At 37.3% G+C, this 23,714-nt stretch overlaps 1 protein-coding gene across 10 annotated transcripts in view; it reads left to right on the top strand.

Annotated features, from left to right (window-relative positions):
- The first annotated feature begins 3,052 nt into the window (after positions 1–3,052).
- SNAP91 (synaptosome associated protein 91) overlaps positions 3,053–23,714 on the top strand; it is a 131,741-nt gene continuing 111,079 nt past the window's right edge. For 4 of the 10 annotated variants that reach the window (XM_033098661.1, XM_033098654.1, XM_033098639.1 and 1 more), the window contains exons 1-2: positions 3,563–3,762; positions 4,621–4,780. In XM_033098661.1, coding sequence (XP_032954552.1) covers positions 4,651–4,780 — 130 coding nt within the window. In that variant the 5' untranslated portion in view covers positions 3,563–3,762; positions 4,621–4,650. The other 6 variants (XM_033098612.1, XM_033098619.1, XM_033098623.1 and 3 more) reach the window with 6 other exon arrangements.

Below are 23,714 nucleotides of genomic sequence, written 5' to 3'. Positions count from 1 at the left end.
GCATGTTTTGAATGTCTATTGCATGCGATTTCTTTTCTGACCACTGAAAGAGATCAAAAGATCTCTCAATTTGTAAAACTAGTGAAAGTCAATGCTTATTCTTGCTTAAGATTTATTGAATATTATTTATTGTGTGCCTGAGTCTTCAAAGGGAATACATCCATAAGGAATTTTTCTTTCTATGAATATACTTCTTTATTTTAAGCAGTTTTCTTTCTTTCAATTTAGTACACAACATTCATGGTTATATTTCTAAGTTTTCCTGGATATGAGAACATGGTGCTTCTTAATCTTTGCCACTGGAACTATGCTACTATTTTCAAAACTCAGTAAGACTTTCTTTCAAAATGATCAACAACATTTCAAAAGTTGTTACTACCCTGGACATAATTTACTAATTTGTATATGATACTTCTAGAGATGGGAGATTTTCAAATATTTTTCTGCTACCACCCATGGTGGAAGGATGTCCATGTGTGGGATACTTTTCCATGAATAATACCAGAGATAAGAGTAGCATACCAAAGACAGACTATGGCTTCCCATACTTCTCAGTGCTATCTGTACATAATTTACTATATGTAATTTCACACTATTATAGGGTTGACTGTGAATCCGCTCCAATTTATTTTTGAAAAGTAAATTACTCATAGGTTGTATTATTTTAACCATTATTGGAAATATGTTACTTGCTCAAAACCTTTTAACTAATTACAACATATGTGACACAACATTACTATCGGACAATTGGAGAACCACTATTCTACACTATTTCCTTATTTCATGTAAATTGTCTAATTTATTGGCATACTGTTGTTCATAACATTCTCTTATCCTTTTAATGTCCATATGATCTACTTACTCTTTAATTCCTAACACTGAGAATTTGTGTCATCTCTTTTTTTCCTTACTCAGCCTGGCTTCAGAGCTTATCAATTTTATGGATCTTTTTTAAAAAACAAGCTTTCAGTTTCATTAATTTACCTATTATTTGTCTATTTTCTCTTTCACTAATGTTTACTCATTATTATTTCCTTCTTTTTGCATGCTGAGTTTAATTTGTTCTTTTTCTAGTTTCTTGAGGTTGAAACTTAAATAGTGGTTTTCAGGTCTTTCTTCATTTCTACTCTTGATTTATACTTATACTTATAGTATTAATACTTATACTAATATAAGTATTTTAATGCTAAAAATTTCCCTCCACTCACTGCTTTACCTGCATGCCACAAATTTTGATATGTTGCATTTTCATTATCATTCAGTTCAAAGTAATGTCTAATTTTCCTATGGGAAAGTTAGACCCATATTTAGAATGTGTTGTGTAGTTAGCAAATATTTAGCAATTTCCAGATATGTTGTTGATTTTTTAGTTAAATTTCATGGTCGTAAAAGAACACAGTTTGCATGATTGTTATCCTTTTAAATTTATGAGACTAATTTTATGGCCCAGAATGTGGTCTATCCTGGTCAATATTCCATGTTCACTCAAAAAGAATGTATTCCACTGTTGTCAATTAGGTCAAATTGGTTGGTATGGTTATTTCAAGTCATCTATGCCCTTATAGGTTTCTCTGTCTATCTGTCCTATCAATTACTAAGAAAAGAGTATTGAAACCCTTAAGTATAATTGTGCATTTTCCTGTTTCCCCTTTTAATGCTATTAGTTTTTGCTTCAGCCTATTGTGAAGCTCTGTTGCTAGGGATATAAACATGTAGAATTACTATATACGCTCGAATTTTTATCATTATGAAATGTGCCTCCCTACTAATATTCATTATCGTGAAGTCTACATTGTCTGATATTAATATTGCCACTCTTGGTCTTTTTATCAGATCGCTTGAGGTATAATTTACATGTAATGAAGTTCACCAATTTTAAGTGTACAAATTGATGTTTTGAGAAACATATGCAATTGTGTAACCATCATCACAATCATGTACAGAACATTTCTATCACTCCAAAAAGCTACTTTCAGCCCCTTTGCAGTCGATCTGCTCCCCGACCCCTGGCATCTGATATGCTTTCTCTACAGTTTTTCTCTATAGTTTTGCCTTTTTCAGAATGTTAGTTAAAAGGAATCACAACAATAAGTAGCATTTTGGGTTATGCTTCTTTGAATTAGCATCATGCATTTGATATTCCGCCATGTTAGTCTGGTCCTTGTTATTGCTTATTAGCCTTCCATTGTGTAGACACACCACTTTTTGTTTATCTATCTACCAGTAGAATAACATTTGGTTTTCTTCCAGTTTGGGGCCATTATACAAAGCTACTACAAGATGTGAGTGCAAGTTTTTTGATGGAGATGTGTTTTTACTTCTCTTGGATAAATACCTAGGTTGATATTTCTAGATCATATCATAAGACTGGTATTTGAGACCTGACAATGGTGGTTTGGGGCAGTCTTTCTTAAGTCATCACGCTTAAATCATGCTGAACATTGCACCCAGCAAAAGAAAGGAGAACACAACAAAACCTTGATATCTATAGACAGACATTTTACTGCCTGGAGGCCAAATAGAGGCTTCCTGTGGCCAGGAAAAAAATGTCAAGAAAATTCACAACCGAAGTTCTGATCCTGATTCTACATTGAGAACTCAAAAGATTTTTTAGGTTAAGGCAAAATAAAAAAAAAAACTTTGAAAATGTCAACACATGAAACTATTAACCAAGTCCAAATCCATTTAGAAATTCATGTATGCAATTCAAATATACTTAAGACATTCAAACACTATATATAATTGGCAGAAATTACTTTTTAAAGGTACAAATTGTTTTCCTTACACACCCAAATGATTACTTTAATATAATCTGGGACTCGATTAATGGCTTTGTTAATTATTCGTCCTTGCAGCAGACCTTAGTAACCATTAAGACTCAAGTGGCTAGAATGACCTGCCCATCCTGGATCCCAGTTGTAACTAAGACAAGTAGAGGAGTCAAGAAGTTGAGGACGCACAGGTAACGGGTGCGGTTGGCCAGCAGAAATCTAACATTTTTAAATGCCCCTGCCCATCTGGGCAAAGACTGCGTTTGACAGGAGGGCGTGTGTGAGACAGCATGTAGAGGAGAAGGGGCTGGACTCTGTCAGGCAGAGCGCGACCACGCCCTAGCCGTGGCCTTCACCGAGCAGAACTCCGGAAGCCCACCGGCTGGGCTGCGCCGCCGCCCCCGCGGATCCCGGCGCATCCCGCAGTCGGCGGACAGGTGAGTGCGGCGCGCGCGCACGCAGTGCGTGCCGGGTGCGGGTCCAGCGGGCGGGTGGGGGGGCTGCGGGGCGCCTGGCGGAGGGTGGTTGGCTGGGCGTATGACGGCCTCCCTGCCACCTTCTCTTCTCGCGCTTGCCGGGGATGCTCGCGTGCGGCCCCCCCTTGCCTGTAAGCTCCCGGCCCGAGGGGACGGCGTGTGTGAGTAGCTGGGAGGGGGCAGCCAGGCGCTCCGTGGAGAGCTCGCCCGGGTTTGTCTGCCGTCGTCACCTGACTCTTTGGAGCAGCCACAGCTGAGGTGGGGGCGGGGATGGGGACGCAGCGCGGAGTGCTAGAGAGACGCGGCAGCTCTGGCGGAGGAGGCGGCGGCGGCGGGCGGGCACTGGCTCCTGGGGCTACGGGCTGCGGACGCAGGGACCGCGGAGCTGAGGGCGGGGGCCGGGCCAGGGCTGGAGGCATCGCGCCCCGGGTACCGGGTCCGCGCGCGGCCGCACACACCCACCCGGCGCGGCTTTCCTCGGCAGCCCAGGCTCCGCTCAACCTGCGGCGGGCGGGGTGAGTACCCGCGGCCCCGGCTCGGCCCCCTCCCTCGTGGAGGGCCGTGCGGGGATCCGGAGAGGATAATCCTAGGGCGCGGAGAAGGGCAGCGGCGGGGTGACAGCGCCGCGGCGCGTTCGAGGGCGGGCGGGGGGCTGGGCTGGGCTGTCAGCCCGTCTCTGCCCGCTGCCGGGAAGGGCGAGGCGCTCGGGGTCTCTGGCGCCTCCGCAGAGCGGAGAGGGGCCTGCGGCGGGGATTTGGGAGCTAGGGGAGGGGGCCCGGGTGTAGGGCGGCGGCGGTGGCGAGGAGGAAAGGGGAGGCGAGGGCATAATATGGCGCAACGTTAGGATAATCTGTACTGTGACCGAGGGAGGACGAACCCATTGCTGCAGCAGCGCGAGGAGGAGGAGGAGGAGGGAAGCGGCCAAGGCTTGGGTATCCGATTCATTCTCCCAAGCCTGCGGGCTGCAAGGGGGCAGCGCTGCGGCGGGGAGGTGAGAGGTGGGCACCCGGAGGGCGCGGCGCCCAGGGAGTAACCCCGACGCACGCCACTCGGGCACCCGGGGATCAGATTGCCGGCAAAGTGCTGATTGACAGGGGGGCGCCGAAACGGTGAGGCTGGGCTGGGACGGGGACGGTGTCACGAGGTTGGGACCCGAGCCCGCGCTGGGGTTCCGTGATGGACCTACCCTTGCTCAAGACCCCCAGATCGCGTCGCAAGAGCGAGGCTTCACGCGTTGCTGGCTCTAGAAGTGGTACCAGGGCGGGCACAGCGAAGAGAGCCGCTGTGTGGCTGGAGGAAGAAAGGCCTGGGTACTCCGAGGGTAGGGTCTGCGGGTTAAAGTGGGACCATCTCCCCCTTTTTTCCCCCCGCAGAAAAGGAGACAGTAGAAGCAGACTGAGAAAATGTCGGGCCAAACGCTCACGGATCGGATCGCCGCGGCTCAGTACAGCGTGACAGGCTCCGCTGTAGCCAGAGCAGTCTGCAAAGCCACCACTCATGAAGTGATGGGCCCCAAGAAAAAGCACCTGGACTGTAAGCATCTCTTTATATAAGTGGGACATGCGCACGGCAGAGGCGCCTTGGATGCCTGCGGTGCAGCCTGGGCTCACTGTCCATAATGCTGCGGCCTTCAGAACTCCCAGCGGTGTTGCCTCTGGGCTCAAAATCTCCAACTGTGGAGGTGTCTCCTTGGGTCAGCCCTGAAATACTGTCTCTGAGCCTTTTTTTTTTCCTATTGACCTCCAAGGTCTTGATGGAGAAACATATATAAATACTATAAGATACCGAGAAATTGCACGTTGTGGATTAGGCATTTTTCGCTTTTTTTTTTCCTTTCTCCATACCCACCTCTTCCAGGTTAGAGGAAATCAGGGGTTGCACGATCATAACAACAACAAAAGATGGATTCATGGAAGGTCAAACTTGTCACCCTAGTTGTTTCCTAAATATGTTTTGGATAGTTTTTGAATAGTGTCCTCCTTTTCAGTGTACTGCTGAGATTTGGTCTGTGAGTGTGGGTGGGTGAGTGTCTGTTGTATGTAACCACACCAGACAAATAAATTCAAGCTATTGAATGAGGAAATTGCACTTCATAGATAATGGCGATTTCATTTGACACTTCCTGGCACACTTCTTTGTCCCATTCTCAGAAACTACTGGGCGAATGACTTTGCTGTGGTCACAAAATGGATGTACTTTCCCAGCATTTGAGACGGTGCGATTTTAGATTAAAACATTTGATTCATAATATTTTTCCCCATGTTGGTTATTTGATGGAAAAAGTAACTTGGAATCTTTATATTTCTGAAATGTTTATTTGATTAACAGTAAATCTTTTGTTATTGAAGGGCAAATAGGAACCCTTAGAAAAAGGCTTTCACCTGCTTTAGCCAGCAAGGCTCCTTATTAAATAAGGTTACATCAGAGTGTATTCTGGAGTTTCTGTTCAGACTTTTTGACCTGCTTAGGATTTGTCCTGTTCTGATGTTTGTTGGTGAAGGTCAGTGTTGCTATGAGAAACACAGGTATAGCCATTTCTCATATGGCTTCCTTTGCCCATTTCCTGGTTTTCCTTTGCTTCAGGCCTTCCTCAGTGTCTGCCTTGTTGCTGCTGAAAAAAATGGCACCAGTGTTAGAATTGACTCTAGTACTATTAACTGTATAAGCAAAACTTGAAACTGACAACTGGACATTGAAAGGGTTATCCAGCCATGTGAACCTGTTGTCTCGTTAAATTGAATAGTTTTGCTTCTATTAGCTTGTCTAAGGAAAAAACACCATTATTCCTTTTCTGGGGGAATTTTTAACAACATTTGTTGATTATGGCATCATGTGTTATATATACAATACAGAATGAGAGAGGCTACCAGGGCTAGGGCACCTAACAGAAGTGGAAATTACAAATTCATGACCAGCTTGTCTTGCTGCAGCATGCTGAATCATTTAGCCATCTTTCCATCAGTTTCCCCAACTCTGGAAGGATGACTCATGTCTTAAAGGTATGTGTCAGTCTAGTAAATCCTCATAATAAAAAAGCTATAGGTTATGGATTTGCTAAATGCTGTGAATGTGATAGATCGATATATCACTGCATTTCACAGAATATTTTCATTTTGAGCATCTCATGAAAACATTATTCAGGTAAAGATGGACTTTTCCATATCTATATATGTAGTCACCTTAATCTTTTAGATCTGGAAAAGTCTCTAAAATTTTCAAGGTGGGAGGTTTTCCAGTATCTGCAGCATATGTTAGTGAATGGGGTGATTTTAAAGATGTGGATAAGATTCTGTATTTAAAGCAGCTGAAGTAGGAACTGGTGTTGAATTACTAATTTGAATAATCATATGAGCTAAACGTTTATTGAGCAGTTACTATATGCCACGCACTGGGCTTTACATTATTAATTTATCACTACTTAACAGATTCATGGAGGATAATTAACTCTCAAAGCTTTTAACCACTGCACTAACTGCCATCTGCAGTTTATTTAGTAACACTCTCTGTTGAGAGAGGGAAAAAAAGGAACCATATTAGCCTGAATGGTCTGATCTTCAAAACACCCATCCTGTTTTCATGGCTTTGTGTGAAATTGAGCATCACAATAAACACACTCATTGCAGTCTCTATGATATGCATTAAAAAAATTTTAATTCTGTCACTTAAAAAAATGATCAAATGCCAAGTACTGAGAAGTGTTGGTTTTTTTTTCCAGCATTTTACTTTTCCATTAAGTCATAAAATAAATTATATGCAGTTAAAACCATCATTAGGGTAGAATTTTGGAAGATAAATAGCACGTTACTGATGTGTCCTATTTTAAGAAAATATGATATGGGAAATTTGAGTATATAAATAACGTTTATATGCATTGTAAGAGGGCATCTTTGCTCAAAATTCCTTGTGGAGTTCTTATTAAATAACAGTAAACTGCCTTAGTAATTTATTCACAGGATTTAAGTAATATATCAGTTATAAAAGTGAGTCACACCTGGTATTAAAACATGCAAACACGTAACTAATTTTCCCTATAGACACTGAATCATTCTTAAAGTTAGTGTTTTAATTTTGCAGTTATTGAATACTAGTTGGGAGGAAAACAGCACAAAATGTAGAGTTGGGGGTTTGAAACCAAAAAAAAAAAAATTATAATTAGTTTGATTTGCGTATAACTTTCTAGTTTGGAGTTTGGATTCAAAGATTATATAAGAATAGAGTTTATAGTTCTGTGATTTTTTTCTCTTAGATATCAGATTAATTGAACAGGCTCAAAATATTTATGAAAAGTGTATTTAATGTTATTTAAAGTACTGGTTTAAAAGATAATTTTTTTTCTCTTTAGGCTAATAGGCCAAGAAAATTATTGTTAATTATGGTGATTATAAAATGATGCTTAGTGGTACATGATTTATACATTTGAAGAAATTATTTGTTAACATCTGGGGCAGAATGACATATGGTAAGAAGGTGGAGATAAATTAGACACATATTCTCAGGTTTTTTTTTTTTCAGTAACAGTATGTTTCTTAGAGAAAAAATATATTCAGTAAAGCTTCACTATAATCAGCATTGATATAGTAAATGTAAAGGTTAAGGTTAACCTAATCTAAATAAGCATTATATATTTTAAGGTACTTTTGGATGATGTAAAACTTCTATTCCATACTCTACCCTACTATACTAATGTTGCCCTGTGCCCATGAAAGTTAAACACCTAATCAATGTTTGTTTGACATTTTTCTGGGTCCCTCTGTACATCCCCACTTCCTTTCCCTTGTAACTTTGTATACTTATTTGATAGTACATAAAACATCCAAGACCCAGCAAGTATTTGCCTCTTGGTTACAATTGTTGTACATTTCAGTTGCATTTCTTCTTCTGTTTTGTAGTTGATGGCATAAAGGATAGCTCAAGTCAAATAATAAAGTAACAAGATCCAGTAGGGCACCCAGTACCTACCCAAATGCTGTGTCAAGGTTAAAGAACAACAGCAAGAAAAAAAAAATAAAGTTGGCCAAAAGTGTAACACCTGCAGAAGGAAAATTTGGAAAGTTTTGCAGCCCTGATACAAAGATTCATTTTGGTTAATAGTTCTTATGAACAATAGGTTGTAAAGTACGTTATTTAAGATTATCAAAATTCAAACTTAGACATTACTACTGACATCAAACCAAACCTTATGAAAAGCCAAATTGATTGTCAGTTATATATATATATATATATACACACACACACATACATATGTATATATGTATTCTAAACCTCTTGAGGGTGTTTAATAATGAGCTTATCCCACATAATAAGCAGGTGATTCAAGTTCTGAATCTTATGTTTGAGAGATATTTTCATTTTATAAGTGATTCTTTTCCTCTCACGTTAAAAAAAAAGATTGTATTTATTATAAGAATATCTGATAAAGGTAGGATGACATATGGTCTGTGTTTAGACTCAAGGGAAATACTGGCACATTACCACAAAATTCCTGCTGCTTTAATTCTATTCATAAAATAGCCGCTAATAAGTAAAAAAAAAATTGTGAGTAAACGTAAAATGAAAACTTAAACCTAAAAGTTCATTTGCTTTAAATAAACTGGCTTGGTATATACATAGGGTGCCAAAAACAAATGTATGCACATTTTAAGAAAGGAAAAAACTGTATTAAAGTTGTAATACTAACTATCTACCAATAACAAAAGATAAATAATACAAGTCACCTTTGACTTCTGCAATTACAAGAGGTGCTCAACGTGGTTACCATCAGCGTCCAGACACTTCTGATTACAGGGAACTACTGCTTGAGCAACGTTGACTAAGGTGTCCATTTGCATCGCTGCACATGCCATGTCAATTTGCTCACACAGTACCATACGTCTCAAACTGACGAATGCGTGCAATTGTTTAGGTGTGTTGGAGGTTCTGTTGCATACTCACGCCTCCATTGTCATTGTCCTTAGGTAACATTCTCAAATTTCAAATACCACTTCAAAATGGTCTTGTGCTCCTCGAACGACAACAGTGTTTCTGCTATTTTCTTTAACTGTCCTGCCTGTCACATGGTAACACTTAGCATTCATTTGATTAACGCCATCTTTTGAGCGAACGCCATACTACATATTGCTGCCGTAATTCAATTCAACTCGAAAAGTAATACATAGCTATTAACATGTGTATACTTTTTTTGACACCCTTGGTATAAAATATATTTTGATTTATAGAAATGCTATTTGTGCACAAATTCAGTTAAAACCATATTTATATTTGTGGTAATTTAGAGAGCTTTCTATAATGCTAAGATCCAAAAAGTAACCAAAGTTTATTAAATAAAATTAATTGGAACAATGTATAAAAGTTTACTGAACACTAAAGCAACTTTCAATATAAGACATACACTAGCTTGCTGTAAATATATTTTACATTGGTTCCAGTTATTGTCATTTAACTATTTATTATTGTCTAAATATACTCTTCATTTTTCTATATCAAGGCATACTCTGTTCCTTCTTGATTTCATCAGAAGACCTAGTCTAAATGTGAAGATGGTTTAGAACAATCCATATTATTTGTTAGGCAATCAAGAAGAGATGAGGAAAATACACTCCTGAAAAGCTTTCAAGCTTATTATTATTATATCATAAATCTATAAGGGGTCCAATCTGCATGGTCCTGTGATGTTTTCAGTCTATGCTCAGCATCCCAAGAAGGGAGAGAAGGGATCATGTGAGATTCAGGGGTTGGCAGGAGCCCGGGAAGCAGAAGAGCGGCAAAGCGTCTTAGGCAATAATAGACTTCAAGTCATTAAGGAGGCTTTTTACTAGCCAGTGGAACAATAAGGATTTCTTACTGGATCTTTTTACATCTTCATTTTCAAAGAAATCTTTTTTTTATGGTATAATGTTAAATATATTGGGGTCATTTTAGATGTTTTTCCCCCTTTGGCAATCAATGTGGTTAGCAGATATTTTCTTAAAACCATTATGAAATTGGTAACTCAAATTAATTTTTTGAAAGTTACTCTAGTGATTTAAAAAATTGCATATATATATATATATATATATAAATAAGTAAAATTATGTATGTAGTAGGTAAATTCAGAACCTAACTACAAAATTAGCTTGTAGCATTTTAGATTAAAATCTAGATTTTTGGTACATTGCCATATTAGTTTTAATGTTTAATAGATGTCCACTGAAGTCTTATTTGTAATTTAGTCTGAATACTTAATTGCCATGGATCTCTCAGCTTTTCACAAATAAATATCCTTTAAATGTCTTCCTCTCTTCAAATTGATTGATGCTAGACTAGAATGTTCTTTGGAGCTTATCTTGGTTTCAATAACTTGGTCAGGAGGGTCATAAGTGACATACTGTATACCGCTATTCCCTGAGGGCCTGGGATGCTTTCCTCACAGCGTCGTAATTTAAGTGACTCAACTCCTGAGCCAGCAGCTACTGGGAGAACCTTCAAATATAATCATAGTGCAGTTAAATAATTTGAAAAGCCACGTTTCTTGCCATTAAAAATATTGTAAATCCCTTCCTCTTTTCAGAGGAATATATTGTTTACTTGTGAAGGGAAATGTTGGCTGTTTTTTCTTAAGTGTTTACGTTATGTGTTCTATCTTTTGTTTCTCATAAAAGGGAGAATAGTTGAATGACATACCCAATATCAATTGCATGATGACCTATAAGTAAAAAATAATGGAGTCTTTCTTAGGGCACAAACCAAAGAGAATTGTACTCTAAAGCCCACAGCTTTCTATAGCTGCCTTCCTGCTCTCCCAAGTGTGTGAGGACCCCCTACCGCCAGCCCACATGTCCTCAAGGTTTCTCTCTTATGCACCTTTAAGAAGGGTCTAATATCTTTTTTTTTAATTAATGTTTATTGGGATGACAATTGTTAGTAAAAGCTACATAGGTTTCAGGTGTACAATTCTGTAATACATCATCGATATGTCACATTGTGTGTTCACCACCCAGAGTCAGTTCTCCTTCCATCACCATATATTTGATCCTTTATACTCTCATCTAGGATCTAATATCTTCTAAAGGATTTTATGATGTACTATTTCTGGCTACTCAAGAGAGAGAAGCCGGATCTTTGCTTCGTGTGGTTTTGCTTTTGGGCCTCATCATTTGATTATTTTCCTAGAGTTAGCAATTTTATTTTAAATTACAGTTCTCCTTTTTCCTTTATCATTTATTCCCTCTGTCATCTGTATGTTAACCTCCCCTTCTATCTCTCTTACAAACATTTTCAATTATCTCTTTTAAAACAAAACCACCTACACACAACTCTGTTTGGACTCTATGACCCTTTCCAGCAGTCAGCCTGTCATCCCTTGCTTTTCTTTCACAACCAAACTTCTTGAAACAGTAGCTCACCATTCCAAAGAACACAAATACAACTCTACCCCTCTTTGGATATTGCATCTTTGATTGGCTTCATTCAAACAATTAGAATTGCTGCTAGGTACTAGGCATTGCCCACCCATATGCCCAAGCCACTAACCTGGGAGGTATCCCTCATCTCTATAGTCCAGAGGGTTATTAATTATTAAAAACTCTCTGAAATCTCCTTCTTTAGCTGTCTCCTGCCTTCATTTAGATCAGTAATAAATCTCATCTGTAAAATGAAGATTAATAATAGCAGCAACCTCACTTTTGGTGAGGAACAAGTGAGATAATGCATGTAAAAGACCTAGCCCAGATCTTGACCCATAAATGTAGGAAAAACATCAGTTATTACCACTACTGTTAACCATAACTAGTACAATTGCTGTTTTTGCTACTGTTGCTGCTACTACCGTGTTTCCCCGAAAATAAGACCTAGTCGGACCATTAGCTCTAATGCGTCTTTTGGAGCAAAAATTAATATAAGACCCAGTCTTAATTTGACATAATATAAGATTGGGTCTTATATAATATATAATATAATAATATATGATATAATATAATACCCAGTCTTATTTAATGTAAGACTGGGTATAATGTAATACAACACAATACAATACAATGCAATACTGGTCTTACATTTTTGCTCCAAAAGACACGTTAGAGCTGGTTGTCCCGTTAGGTCTTATTTTCAGGGAAACATGGTAGTATCACTACTGCTCCTACTAGCACCATAACTACTGTTACATAATCATTAGTGTTTGCCCTTACCACTTCTCCATGCTTGTTTTTTGCCCCCTTCTTTCAGTTACTTCAGTTTTTGCTTTAATTCCAACTTTCCCCTTCAGTAGTTTGGAAGCTATATATATTTTTTCTGTTCTTTAGTGAGTATCCTTAAAATTTGAACATGCATACTTGAAGTCTAAAGTAGATCAGCGTCTCTTTTTTTTCCTCCCAAAGAAAAGAAACTTTTAACTCCAATCACCCACTTCTTACTTACGTGCTATTATTGTCCAGTGTTTTAATTCTACCATGGTTTTAAACCCTAAAGCTAGACGTTATTATTCAATATATGCAGTGTTTATTTAGTTGTATCCACCTTGACTTCTTTGCTCACCATTCCTTCATTATGTCTAAGATTTTCTTTTTTCCTTTTTCTTTTTAATTTATTTTTTAAATTATAGTTGACATACAATATTATATTTCAGGTGTACAACAGAGTGATTAAACATTTATATAACTTAGGAAGTGATCACTTAGATAACTCTAGTACCCCACCGCCACCATACATAGTTGTTATAATATTATTGACTATATTCCCTATGCTGTACTTTATATCCCTGTGACTATTTTTATAACTGGAAATTTGTACTTCTTAATCCCTTTCACCTCTTTCACCCATCCCCATTCCCATCTGGTGACCAATTGGTTCTCCGTATCTGTTGTTCTTTTTTTCATTTATTTTGTTTTTTAGATTCTGCATGTAAGTGAAATCATATGGTATTTACCTTTCTCTATCTGACTTCACTGAACATAATATCTCCTAAGTCCATCCATGTTGTCACAAATGGCAAGATTTCATTCTTTTTTATGATTAATATTCCATTATATATATGTACCACATATTCTTTATCCATCTGTCTATTGATGGATACTTAGGTTGCTTCCATATATTGAGTATTGTAAATAATGCGGCAGTGAACATAAGGGTACATATATCTTTTCAAGTTAGTGACTCGGATTTCTTTGGATAAATACACAGAAGTGGAATTGGTGGGTCATATGGTAGTTCTATTTTTAATTTCTTGAAGAATCTCCATGTTGATTTTCATAGTGGCTACATAATTTACAATCACACCAGCAGGGCACAAGGGATCCCTTTTCTTCACATCCTCATCAGCATTTGTTTGTTGATTTATTGATAATAGCCATTCTGACAAGTATGAGGTGATATCTCATTGTGATTTTAATTTGCATTTCCCTGATGATTAGTGACATTGAACATCGATTCATATGTCTGTTGGCGATTTGTATGTTATCTATTCAGGTCCTCTGGCCATTTTTTAATTGGATTTTGTGTGTGTGTGTGTGTGTGTGTGTATGTGTGTTAAGTTGTATGTATGAGTTCCTTATATAGTTTGGATAGTAACACCTTATTAAATGTATCATTGGTGAATATCTTCTCCCATTTAGTAGGTTGTCTTTTTGTTTTGTTGATGATTTCCTCCACTGTTCAAAAATTTTTCAGTTTGAGGTTGTCCCATTTGTTTATTGTTTTTGTTTTCCTTGCCTATGGAGACATCTAAAAAATACTGCTAAGAGCAAGGTCAAAAAGTTTACTACCTATGTTTTCTTCTAGGAGTTTTATGGTTTCAGCTCTTACATTTAAGTCTTGAATGCATTTCAAGTTTATTTTTGTATATAGTTAGTTTGTCCTTATATGCAATTCTAGATTAACAGTTATTTTTTTTCTTTGAAGATAATATTTCACTCTTTTGGCTCCCATTGTTGCTCGTAAGATGTCAACTATTAGTCTTCCTAATGTCTTCAGGTACCTATTTTTGTTTTTGTGATGGCTTTTAAAATCTTGTTTGTCTTGTCCTTCTGTACTATGTGTGTGTTTAGATATAACCTTGTTTTTATTATCCTATTTGGAACTTGGGTTACCTGAATCTGAAAATTCAGGTCTCATAAATTCTGGAAAATTCTCAATGTTTCAGTTACCATTAATTGTTACCTACACTCATTCTCTTTCTTCTCTCCTTCAAATATGATTATACATATGGTAGGCCTTCTCATTATATCTTTGTATCTCTAAATATACCTTTCATAGTTTCTAATATTTTCTTTACTATTCAGCATGCTTTGTTTTTCGGGTATCTTCTATTCAGTTAATTAATTCTCTTTAGCCCTTTCTTGTCTGCTTTTACTCATCCTTAGTTTTTAATTTTATTCATTTATATTTTTTCATTTTTGAAGCTTTTCAACTTTGTTCTCTTTTTTCTTTTGATCACATACATTTCTTGCTCACATTTTTGAATTCCTCATTTATTTCTTTACCATTTTGAACACAATTCATTTTTTACTCCGTGTCTCATAGATAGATCCATTACATGAAGTTCTGTTTCTGCTGTTGTTCTTACCTCTCAGTCATGATTTTTGTCCTCGCGTATTTTGTAATTTTGGACTCTGAGGTCATGTTGACTAGGATTTCAACTGTGGGAATTCTGGGAAGCCTAGGATCACCTAAAGAGGATTTGTGTTTGCTTCTGCTACGTCCTACTATAGTGCTGCTATTTTGGGAGCATTTTAAGTTAATGTCTGCTATTGGAGTTTCTCATGTAGTGCAGGTCTAGGTCCATGATTTGAAAATCCAAAAAACTCAAAAGACCTTTTTTTTATAAATTATTTTATGGCAAAATTTGACCTGATATAACCATTATACTACCTACCATGAAGGTTCATGTGTTGAGCTACAGAAATGTTGTCATATTATTGTGTGCTGTCCAGATTATACTGGGGTGTTGCTTAATATATGGTGTATATACCATATTACTTTTGTAAAATCTGAAAAATCTTAAATTTTGAAACATGTATGACTCTGAGGATCTTGGCTAGAGGAATATGATTCTTTAGTCAAAATGTGAATCACAAACTTGGGCAAGAAGAAAGCTATGGTTACAAATGCCCCAAAGATATTTTTTCCCTTTTATCTACTCAGAATCTAGACTGAGTGGGACAAGATTTTCTGTTGTCTTCCTTTGCTGGGAGATGTTCTTCTTCTTCTTCTTCTTTTTTTTTTTTTTCCACTCTCTCCTAAGTTTGCTAAGAGAGTAACTCTTTGAAGATCCCAGCTTTATGTGGAGGTCTCAGTTCCAAATAGGTACCTTGTTTAGTCCCAAAGACCTCGTTTCCAATTCCTCACAGGGCTGTTAAAAATCTCAGCCTCTGTCCATGCAGATTAATACATGGCCTCAGGCAGCCTTCTCCTCAGTATCAGTTTACCATGGGTTTTTTGCATCTTCTTTATTTTTTGGACCTGGAGATTGCTTTTATTTTCTCATGAGTTCACCCAAATGGGTGGAAGAATGCCTATAATATTAATCTAGGTTATGAGGTATTTTTTTTCTTGATAGTCTACTACCTGTGTGCTAGAAATGGAACCAGCCTGTTTTCCTATCCTCTGTGCTTGCCTCTCCCCCACCAACCTTCCACACACACAACACAGTTCATTCCTGAGCAGCTTTGAAATTTATTAGATTCACTATGCATTATTTTGGGACCTTTGCAATGCTGTTTCTGTGTTGTAATATATTTTTTAAATCTCATATCTAAACCCTAGCTTTAGCCATTCTTTCTCAGTGCTTAGATGGGTTGCTGTGCATATGTTCCTATACCTGTCAGATCACTCAGAGAGCTACGGTGGGATGCTATTCAGTGGTTTTCTTCTTTGTCTGGTCTGCAGTTGCATTGAGGCTGCTTATCGCTAACTACCTTATCCCTAAATCCATATCATGGGAGCAGGTTTTGGTAAACATTTGATGAATGATTTTTTATTACACATTTTACATTTACCAAATTTTAGGCCCTTTTTTAAAATAAAATTTGTATTTAAAAATTTTACTTGCTAACCTTCCAGAAGAGCAAGGAGTTAAACTTGATCCACTTTCTCTCAAAGTTATGAAAGCAATAGAAGTATGTAATATTGAAGGAAAACAAACAAATTAAAGAAATATAAAATTGCCAATGTAGATATTAATGTGCATTTCCTGAAGGTCTCTCAACACTTACATTCATATGATATGATAAAAATTTAGTTTGGGGAAATTTATATTCTTGATATGAAGAGAGTTTTGGTTGTGGATTTAAAAGCTTGTGTGTACTTCTCTTGGTGCAAATCACCAATGATTAGATAGTAGATATTAGGTAGTAATATAGAGAAAATTCTTTGTTAGTATTTTATGTGTGTATGTATGTATGCACCCACTTGCTTTAGTTTATTCTGAGTTGGATAGAGTTTGGTAGCATTGCTTTTTAATATCCATTCTATAATTCATAAGTATGTACATTATAAATAGCAAGGATAGTTATGGGAGAAAAGCATTTCAGAAGTAGCTACATACTGTCAAGTTTCACTGAAATGATATTATGTACTGTATATAGTGATATTATTCCCTAACTTGATAATATTACCATTAACAACTTGAGGGTTTTAGAAAAGCAGTAAAGAAAGGGGACAAGCTTAAGCTAAAGCTTCGGATTGTTTTGCCTTTGTAAAGAGAGCAATAAATGTTATCATATTTAATTTGGCCTTTAGTGACCTGTTTGGAGAAATTATAAAATTTGGCCTTTAGTGACCTGTTTGGAGAAATTATAAATTACTTCCAGTATTGAGCTTTCAGTAGCTTATTTAACACAATCCCATTATTTATTCATTTAGCAAATATTTGGGTATTTACTAAATACCAGGAATTGTTCCAAGAGGCAGGGATACCATGGTGAACAAGATACACACAACTCTTAGCATCAGACAGCTTGCAACTTAGTAGGGGATACAGAAAAATAAAAGAAATAATTACAAGCCGTGCAAAAAGAATTAGATTTTTAACACGGGAGGCAAAGACTACAGTAGAAGTCCATTGCAGAGGAAGTGATGTGTTAGCCCGACTTGAAGAATGAGTGGGATTTAACCACAGTAAGGTGTGGATAAGGGCCGCTGCATTATCTGTTATGTAGGAAGACGCTCAGAAAGAGCAAGGCATATTTTAGGAATTTAAAGAACTTAAGTGTTGCTGGAAAACTGAGTTTAAGAGGGCCGAGACTTTTAAGAGATGAGAGCTTAGTGGAGAGACTCTTAGAAGTTGGCCAACCTTGTCATGTTTACAGATGAGGAAGCTGAGCCCCAAAGATGCAATATCATGCATTACATATGTCTTAATACTGAGTAATTCTTATCTGCCTAGGGCAGGTGCCCCGTGGGTCATTGCTGTGTTCATCTACTTCTGATTGTTGTATCTATGCCAGAAAATATCCTCTGTGTGGGATATTTCATTTTCTATCCAGGAAATGAAAAATTATTTAAACATATATGTGTATATGTGTGTATGTATATGTATACGAAGTCTGACAAGTTCGCGAACTCATCCTAGAAAAAGTGGTACATACCTCATAGCTGAATATCACTATGGTCATTTTCGAAGTACTCCCCTTGGGAAGCTCTGCACGGACACCAGTCCACACTTCAAAGCAATTTTGGAACTTTTTCTGGAATGGCCATCAGAATTATATTGTATTACCCTTGATGTCCTGAATGTCATCAAATGTTATCAAATGTCATCTTTCTTTCAACATTTCCTTTATTTTGGGGTAAAGAAAGAAGTCACTGGGGGCCAGATCAGGTGAGTAGGGAGGGTGTTCCAATACAGTTATTCGTTTACTGGCCAAAAACTCCTTCACAGACAGTGCCGTGTGAGCTGGTGCATTGTCGTGATGCGACAGCCATGAATTGTTGGTGAAAAGTTCAGGTCGTCGAACTTATTCACGCAGCATTTCGGCACTTCCAAATAGTAAACTTGGTTACCTGTTTGTCCAGTTGGTACAAATTCGTAATGAATAATCCCTCTGCTATCAAAAAAGGTTAGCAACGTTGTTGCTACAAGTTCACAAACTTAACTGTCAGACCTTGTACACACACAGACACACACACACACACACACACACACACACAAACATTTTAACAGTCTGAATTCAGAGTCACCATAAATGCATCACCCAGGGCACTCGAGACACCATGCACAGCATCAGTCAGTTCCTGATGGTCCAGGACTCCTACTCCGAGCCTGACCTCTTTGCATCTTTTCCTACTTCTTATCTATTGCTTGGTTCTTGGGTCATGGTGCTAACACCAGAGAATGCTACCTATGCCATTAGTGACCATGAAGACAAAAAAGATTACAGACTTAGGTAATTTAGTTGAAAGTCTTCTAAGAACTGCATGTTAAACTTTAAAGGCTATTTAGTTTGGTTTATGATTGTGGTGACATAATTTATAACATTCCTAAGTATCATCACTGAAATCAGAGAATTTTATATATTAGGCTTAACTATTAAAAATCTGAAACACTAAAACAAAATAAACCCCCATCACCATATCTATTGAGTAGATCTAGGTATTTAAATGCTATACTTCACTGGGTTTGTTTGTTAGTCTGTTAACACTAAAGAACAAAAGCTAAAGTTAAAAATTTAGGTTAAGAAAATATCCAAGTGAAGAATTTTACCTTTCTCCTATTCTTTCCGAAGCCAGTTGTTTTCATGTCACCATCCTCTGTAATTGTTTTCCTCAAGATAAATATTAAAAATATGTCATAAAAGATTCTGTTGATTCTTCCTGAAATGAAATTTTAAAACTTCCTGTAATTTCCCTATCAACTTAATTAGCATCAAATTGTACATCTTACAAATCCTCTATCATCCAGCTAAATAATTCAGTTAGACCACGGCTTGATGAAATGTTGTTTTTCTTGTCTCCCTAACACAACAGGGTTGCAGTCTATTCAGGTTTTTCTGGTCTCTTCATTAAATACTGTAACGTTTAACAGTCTGGTTTTGGCTACCCTTGAACGAGCATAACTATAGCCGTGGAAGTTCAATGGAAGGCTGATGTGAGGCTGTGCTAATGAAAAGGCTGGACTGTTAAATACCTGCATCTCCTCATTGCTTTGTGGTTTTCTATTCTGTTTTTCCCACAAGAATTCTCTTATCATTGTTCCAAAGGAGTCATTTAATTTTTAGTTACATTTTACTGCATTTTGTGAAGAACCGTGTGCTATATAGCAACATTACTCTGTCGAGGGTCTGTTCTATATATGTATCTCAGTGGAATGGAGATGTGACTTGGGTCCTTCTTGTGGGTCATACTAATGATTTCATTCAGCCTGCTGTGAACTCAGAAGTGTTCCTGAGAATGCTCCCTATGCCATTGGTTGAATTCAGCATTACTTTTTCAAATGGAAAAAGAAGAGTGTAAACTGGGCACTCAATTGGTGGGAGTGTAAATTGGTACAAATATTTGGGATAGTGGATTCGTAATATTGATCAAAACTCATGAAAATCCTTTGATCCAGCAATTTAACTGCTATAAATTTATCTTAGATAAATAAATGGAAAAATAGAGAAAAATATTCATTCATGGGTACTTGTTGCAGCAATATATACAATGTATGGGAATGCAAAATTAAATACACATAAATAGTTGATTAAAAAATGGTGGTGTATCCAAACAATAAGATACTGGGAAACCTTGAAAAATGAGATTCTTAAAGCATATTTAACATGGAAAGACAATTGATATGATCTGGTTTTCATTTCTTTGAAAGTGTGTATGCCCATAATATATATTTTGGTAGAATATATGCCAATATTTTGTCTGCGGGTTGAAGATTTTTTACTTTCTACTTTATAACCATATTAATCATGACTTTTTATTATGGGTTACAGGAGCATAGGTCAAACTAGTTCGGGCAAAAAGAGGATCATTTTTGCCCTTGTAACCGAGAGAAAGACAGGGATGAAGCTGGACCTCTCTGGTGTTCGCTCAGTATTCTCTCCCTACACCTCCTCTTTCTCTTACCTCCAGTTCACACCACAATAGTGATGGAATACCTCCTTAATTCTCACAAATGAACTTTCTCAATGAGTCTGGAAACATGATGAACTAAGGCTCACATCACCACAACCTCATCGAGAGAAACGAACTCTCTTCCTACATCTAGAGTTATACAAAATTATAGGGAAGAATTCTGGTTTGCTTTGGTTAGGTCATAGTCTACATGTCTGAATATGTGGCATAAGACTATGATTGTAAGTCTCCACCAGAACTGCCTAGTTGAGAATCCCAAGAGATAATGGCCTGGTACAAATTTTATTTCTTGCTCATATTCACAGTCTTCTGTGGAAGGCTTGTTCTATCTAGGGATTTTATCACCTAGGGTTTCAAAGTTCTCTGCTGGTTTCTATGTATCTGTCTGACAGAGAGAGGCAGAAAGGGGAATACAGCAGGTCCTCAGATAATGCCACTTCTTTCAACTCTGTTTCATTATTGATGAGATGCAGTAGGAGGAATTCAGCTCTTGCTTATATCTATGGTAACATTGGTTTCATTACATGTCACTTCACTTAACGTTGCAGAACCTATTTATGATATTAAGTGAGGACCTACTGTTTTGTAGGGGAAGATTTAGGTCAAAGACTAGACATCATTTCCCCTGTATTCCATTGGCAAGAATTCAGTGGGCTCTCCAATAATGTAGGCAAAGGTGGGAGATGAAGTCTGGCTGTGAGTTCAGAAGGAGAAGGAAACAGGATGTGAACACACAGCATTGACTTCACCGTGTCCATAGAAAAAGAAATTGGATTGTGACTTGTCACCTGTATCTTAAAAACACTTATTTTGTGCCACTGAGTTTGCCCCAGAGAGTTCACTGCCACCATCATGTGATCATTAGCATCTAGTAATGAGATAGCTGCTGTGAATTTTTTTTCCCAGTGAAGCCAGATGATTCTGGAAATGGATAACTAATGGCTGGTCAGTAGACTCACCGTATATTCCTCCATCCTTGGCAGACATTGCAAATTGAGCCTGACATTCTTCAAAACTTTCATTTGGCTTCAAAGTGCATCCATATACAGTGCTTTGGATTTCTACTGTCAGTCATAGGTGATAACTTAAGATGAAATAGATTTGCCATAACTTGTTTAGGCAATTTATCCATACTGGGTTCTAATGCAAACTGCTCCCTGGATTTACCTAGACACCAAGAATTGGCCTTCAACTTGGATAGTGCCAAGTGCAGGATTCATCTTGGTCTGTTTGAAAGCAAAAGGCTGATTTTATATTTTGCATTGAATGGAGACATTTATAGCTATTGTGAGACATGGAAAGGATGTTTTGAATTTCTCATTTAGATTTTCATCTAAACTTTCTCCAGCCATCAAATTTGATACTAATCAGTGCTTTAAAAATATAAGTTACACAAAGCACATTTGAATTTTAGTACCAGGAAATTTTCTTCGAGTTGCTACTCAGGTACCTACATGGATATGGTTTCTTTTTTAACATAAGTTGATTCTTGATTCCCCTGTTTGATGTATAATGCATTAGCAGTCTGTCTTTTCCTGTAAGATTTAAGTGAATTAAAATAAAGGGGTTCTGTAAGAGTGAAAGCGAGGCTTACATATTGTGCTTGGCACATGTATGCGATCAATTGCTGTTATCCTCACAAACCCCTGGAAGGGAAATACTCTTATCTTTCCTTTCCAGGGGAGGAAAACAGGGCCCAAGGAGGTTAGGGACCATCCAAGGTCCCACAGCTAATGAGAGAAGAGTTAGGATTTCACCAAGGAAACTAATTGCGAGACATTTTTTTCCTTTGCAGCATGTTTTTTGCTTGTTGTCTGTGTCGCCAAATGTCACAAGTAGCAATAATCCAAAACAAAACCCGTTAAAACATTATTTTAGGGAATAAAAAACAGGGTGAGATCTCAAGGCAGTTCATTAGTTAATTAGCTAGGTGGACAAATCCCCTGCCAAGGCCCTCCTCTGTCTAACTGGTGGGGGGAAGTGGAGAGGGTGGGTGCAAATTACTGGAAACAGTCTCACCCCTCATCAGTTATGTCTTTTGATGATTTGCTATTGAGGCCTTTATTGTAACATACTTTTTAATTAAGGGCTTTGGGTGGTGATGGAAAGTACAGCAGAAGGAGTACTGATTTGTGATCAGAGGACCTAGTATAATTCCAGGCTCTGGCTGTGCTCTTGGACTAATTAACTCAGTCTCTTTTCTAAGGCAACGTGAGGATATGGTAAACTTTAAATGAATATGTTTGTTAAAAACAGCAGTAATAACCAAATTTCAACTTTAAATTGCCCTATAAATTATTGTTATCGGAGGAAAAAGCATTTTGGGCCCCAACAGTTAATCTTTCTAGGTATCTTTCAGGTACTGCAGGCAGCAATAATATGCAAAACGAGCCCAGCCTCAGCTGCTCTGTGCTTATCTTTGTCATCTGCTTAAGAGATGATAGTTTATTTCTAGAAGATATGAAAACGTATGGGGGCAGTTAAACCCTCATTATATGGGGTTATGATCTTGTTTTTGTTCTGTTCGCAAATGTTGGCACAAATTATTAAAATATAACTTGTGTTTGATTAAAATCATCCCCTAATTATTGAGACTTGGTAAATAGGTTTAGACTTAACATTTTTTTAGGTAGTAAACTTTTGAAATACAGAGTCTTTTAGTAAAAGAGAGTTACTGCTTCTTTAAAAAAATCCTGGTAGTTATCCACTGAAATGTTTAAGACATGTAGGAAGTGATAAAACTAAAATATGTGGAGTGTATATTGTTGGGCCTAGATTCTTCATGGTTACGGTTTTGTACTATTCTCAGGTTATAGTTGAAGACATGACTAGAAATGGAGAGCCATTAAATATATATTGTTTTGCATTAAACAATAGTGAATTGTCCTTGAAGAAAGGCTTTTTAAATATTTAGTAAAAACTTTGAACTGATTACAAAATTGATTTAAAAGTGAGATCAGTTTCATAGTGAATCTCAATTTATATTATATATACTAATAGTGAAATATATTTGAAGTACTTTGACAGTTTTTAGTACTAATAGAAGGTGACCCAAACTTAGTAGAACCATATAACAAAATTTAGTCAATAAATAATGTTAAGGATGCTGAGGTTCATTGTTTGGATTGAAGGCTTTTTGAAAAATTGTTAGCTGGATAATTGAATCATTTTAAATTTTGCATGTAAGAATTTAGTCCTTATAGCTAATAGTAAGTTATGTAGTTACGGTTAAGAATTCGTAACATTTAATGTACTAATTGACCAGGTATAATATAACTTCAGAGAGGTTATAATTCACAGAGCTTATTGCAATCTTAAGTAGGTCATAATTATGCGCTCTTTTATTTTTGAACTATTTGTGTGTGTTTTGCTATGTATTTCTTAAAATTGCTAAACTTGGCCAACTTCTGTTAAAAGTGTGAAAAGGATGAACATT

Source organism: Rhinolophus ferrumequinum, chromosome 3 (genome assembly GCF_004115265.2).
Source record: "Rhinolophus ferrumequinum isolate MPI-CBG mRhiFer1 chromosome 3, mRhiFer1_v1.p, whole genome shotgun sequence".
NCBI lineage: Eukaryota > Metazoa > Chordata > Mammalia > Chiroptera > Rhinolophidae > Rhinolophus > Rhinolophus ferrumequinum.
This window is presented reverse-complemented; position numbering and strand designations above follow the sequence as displayed.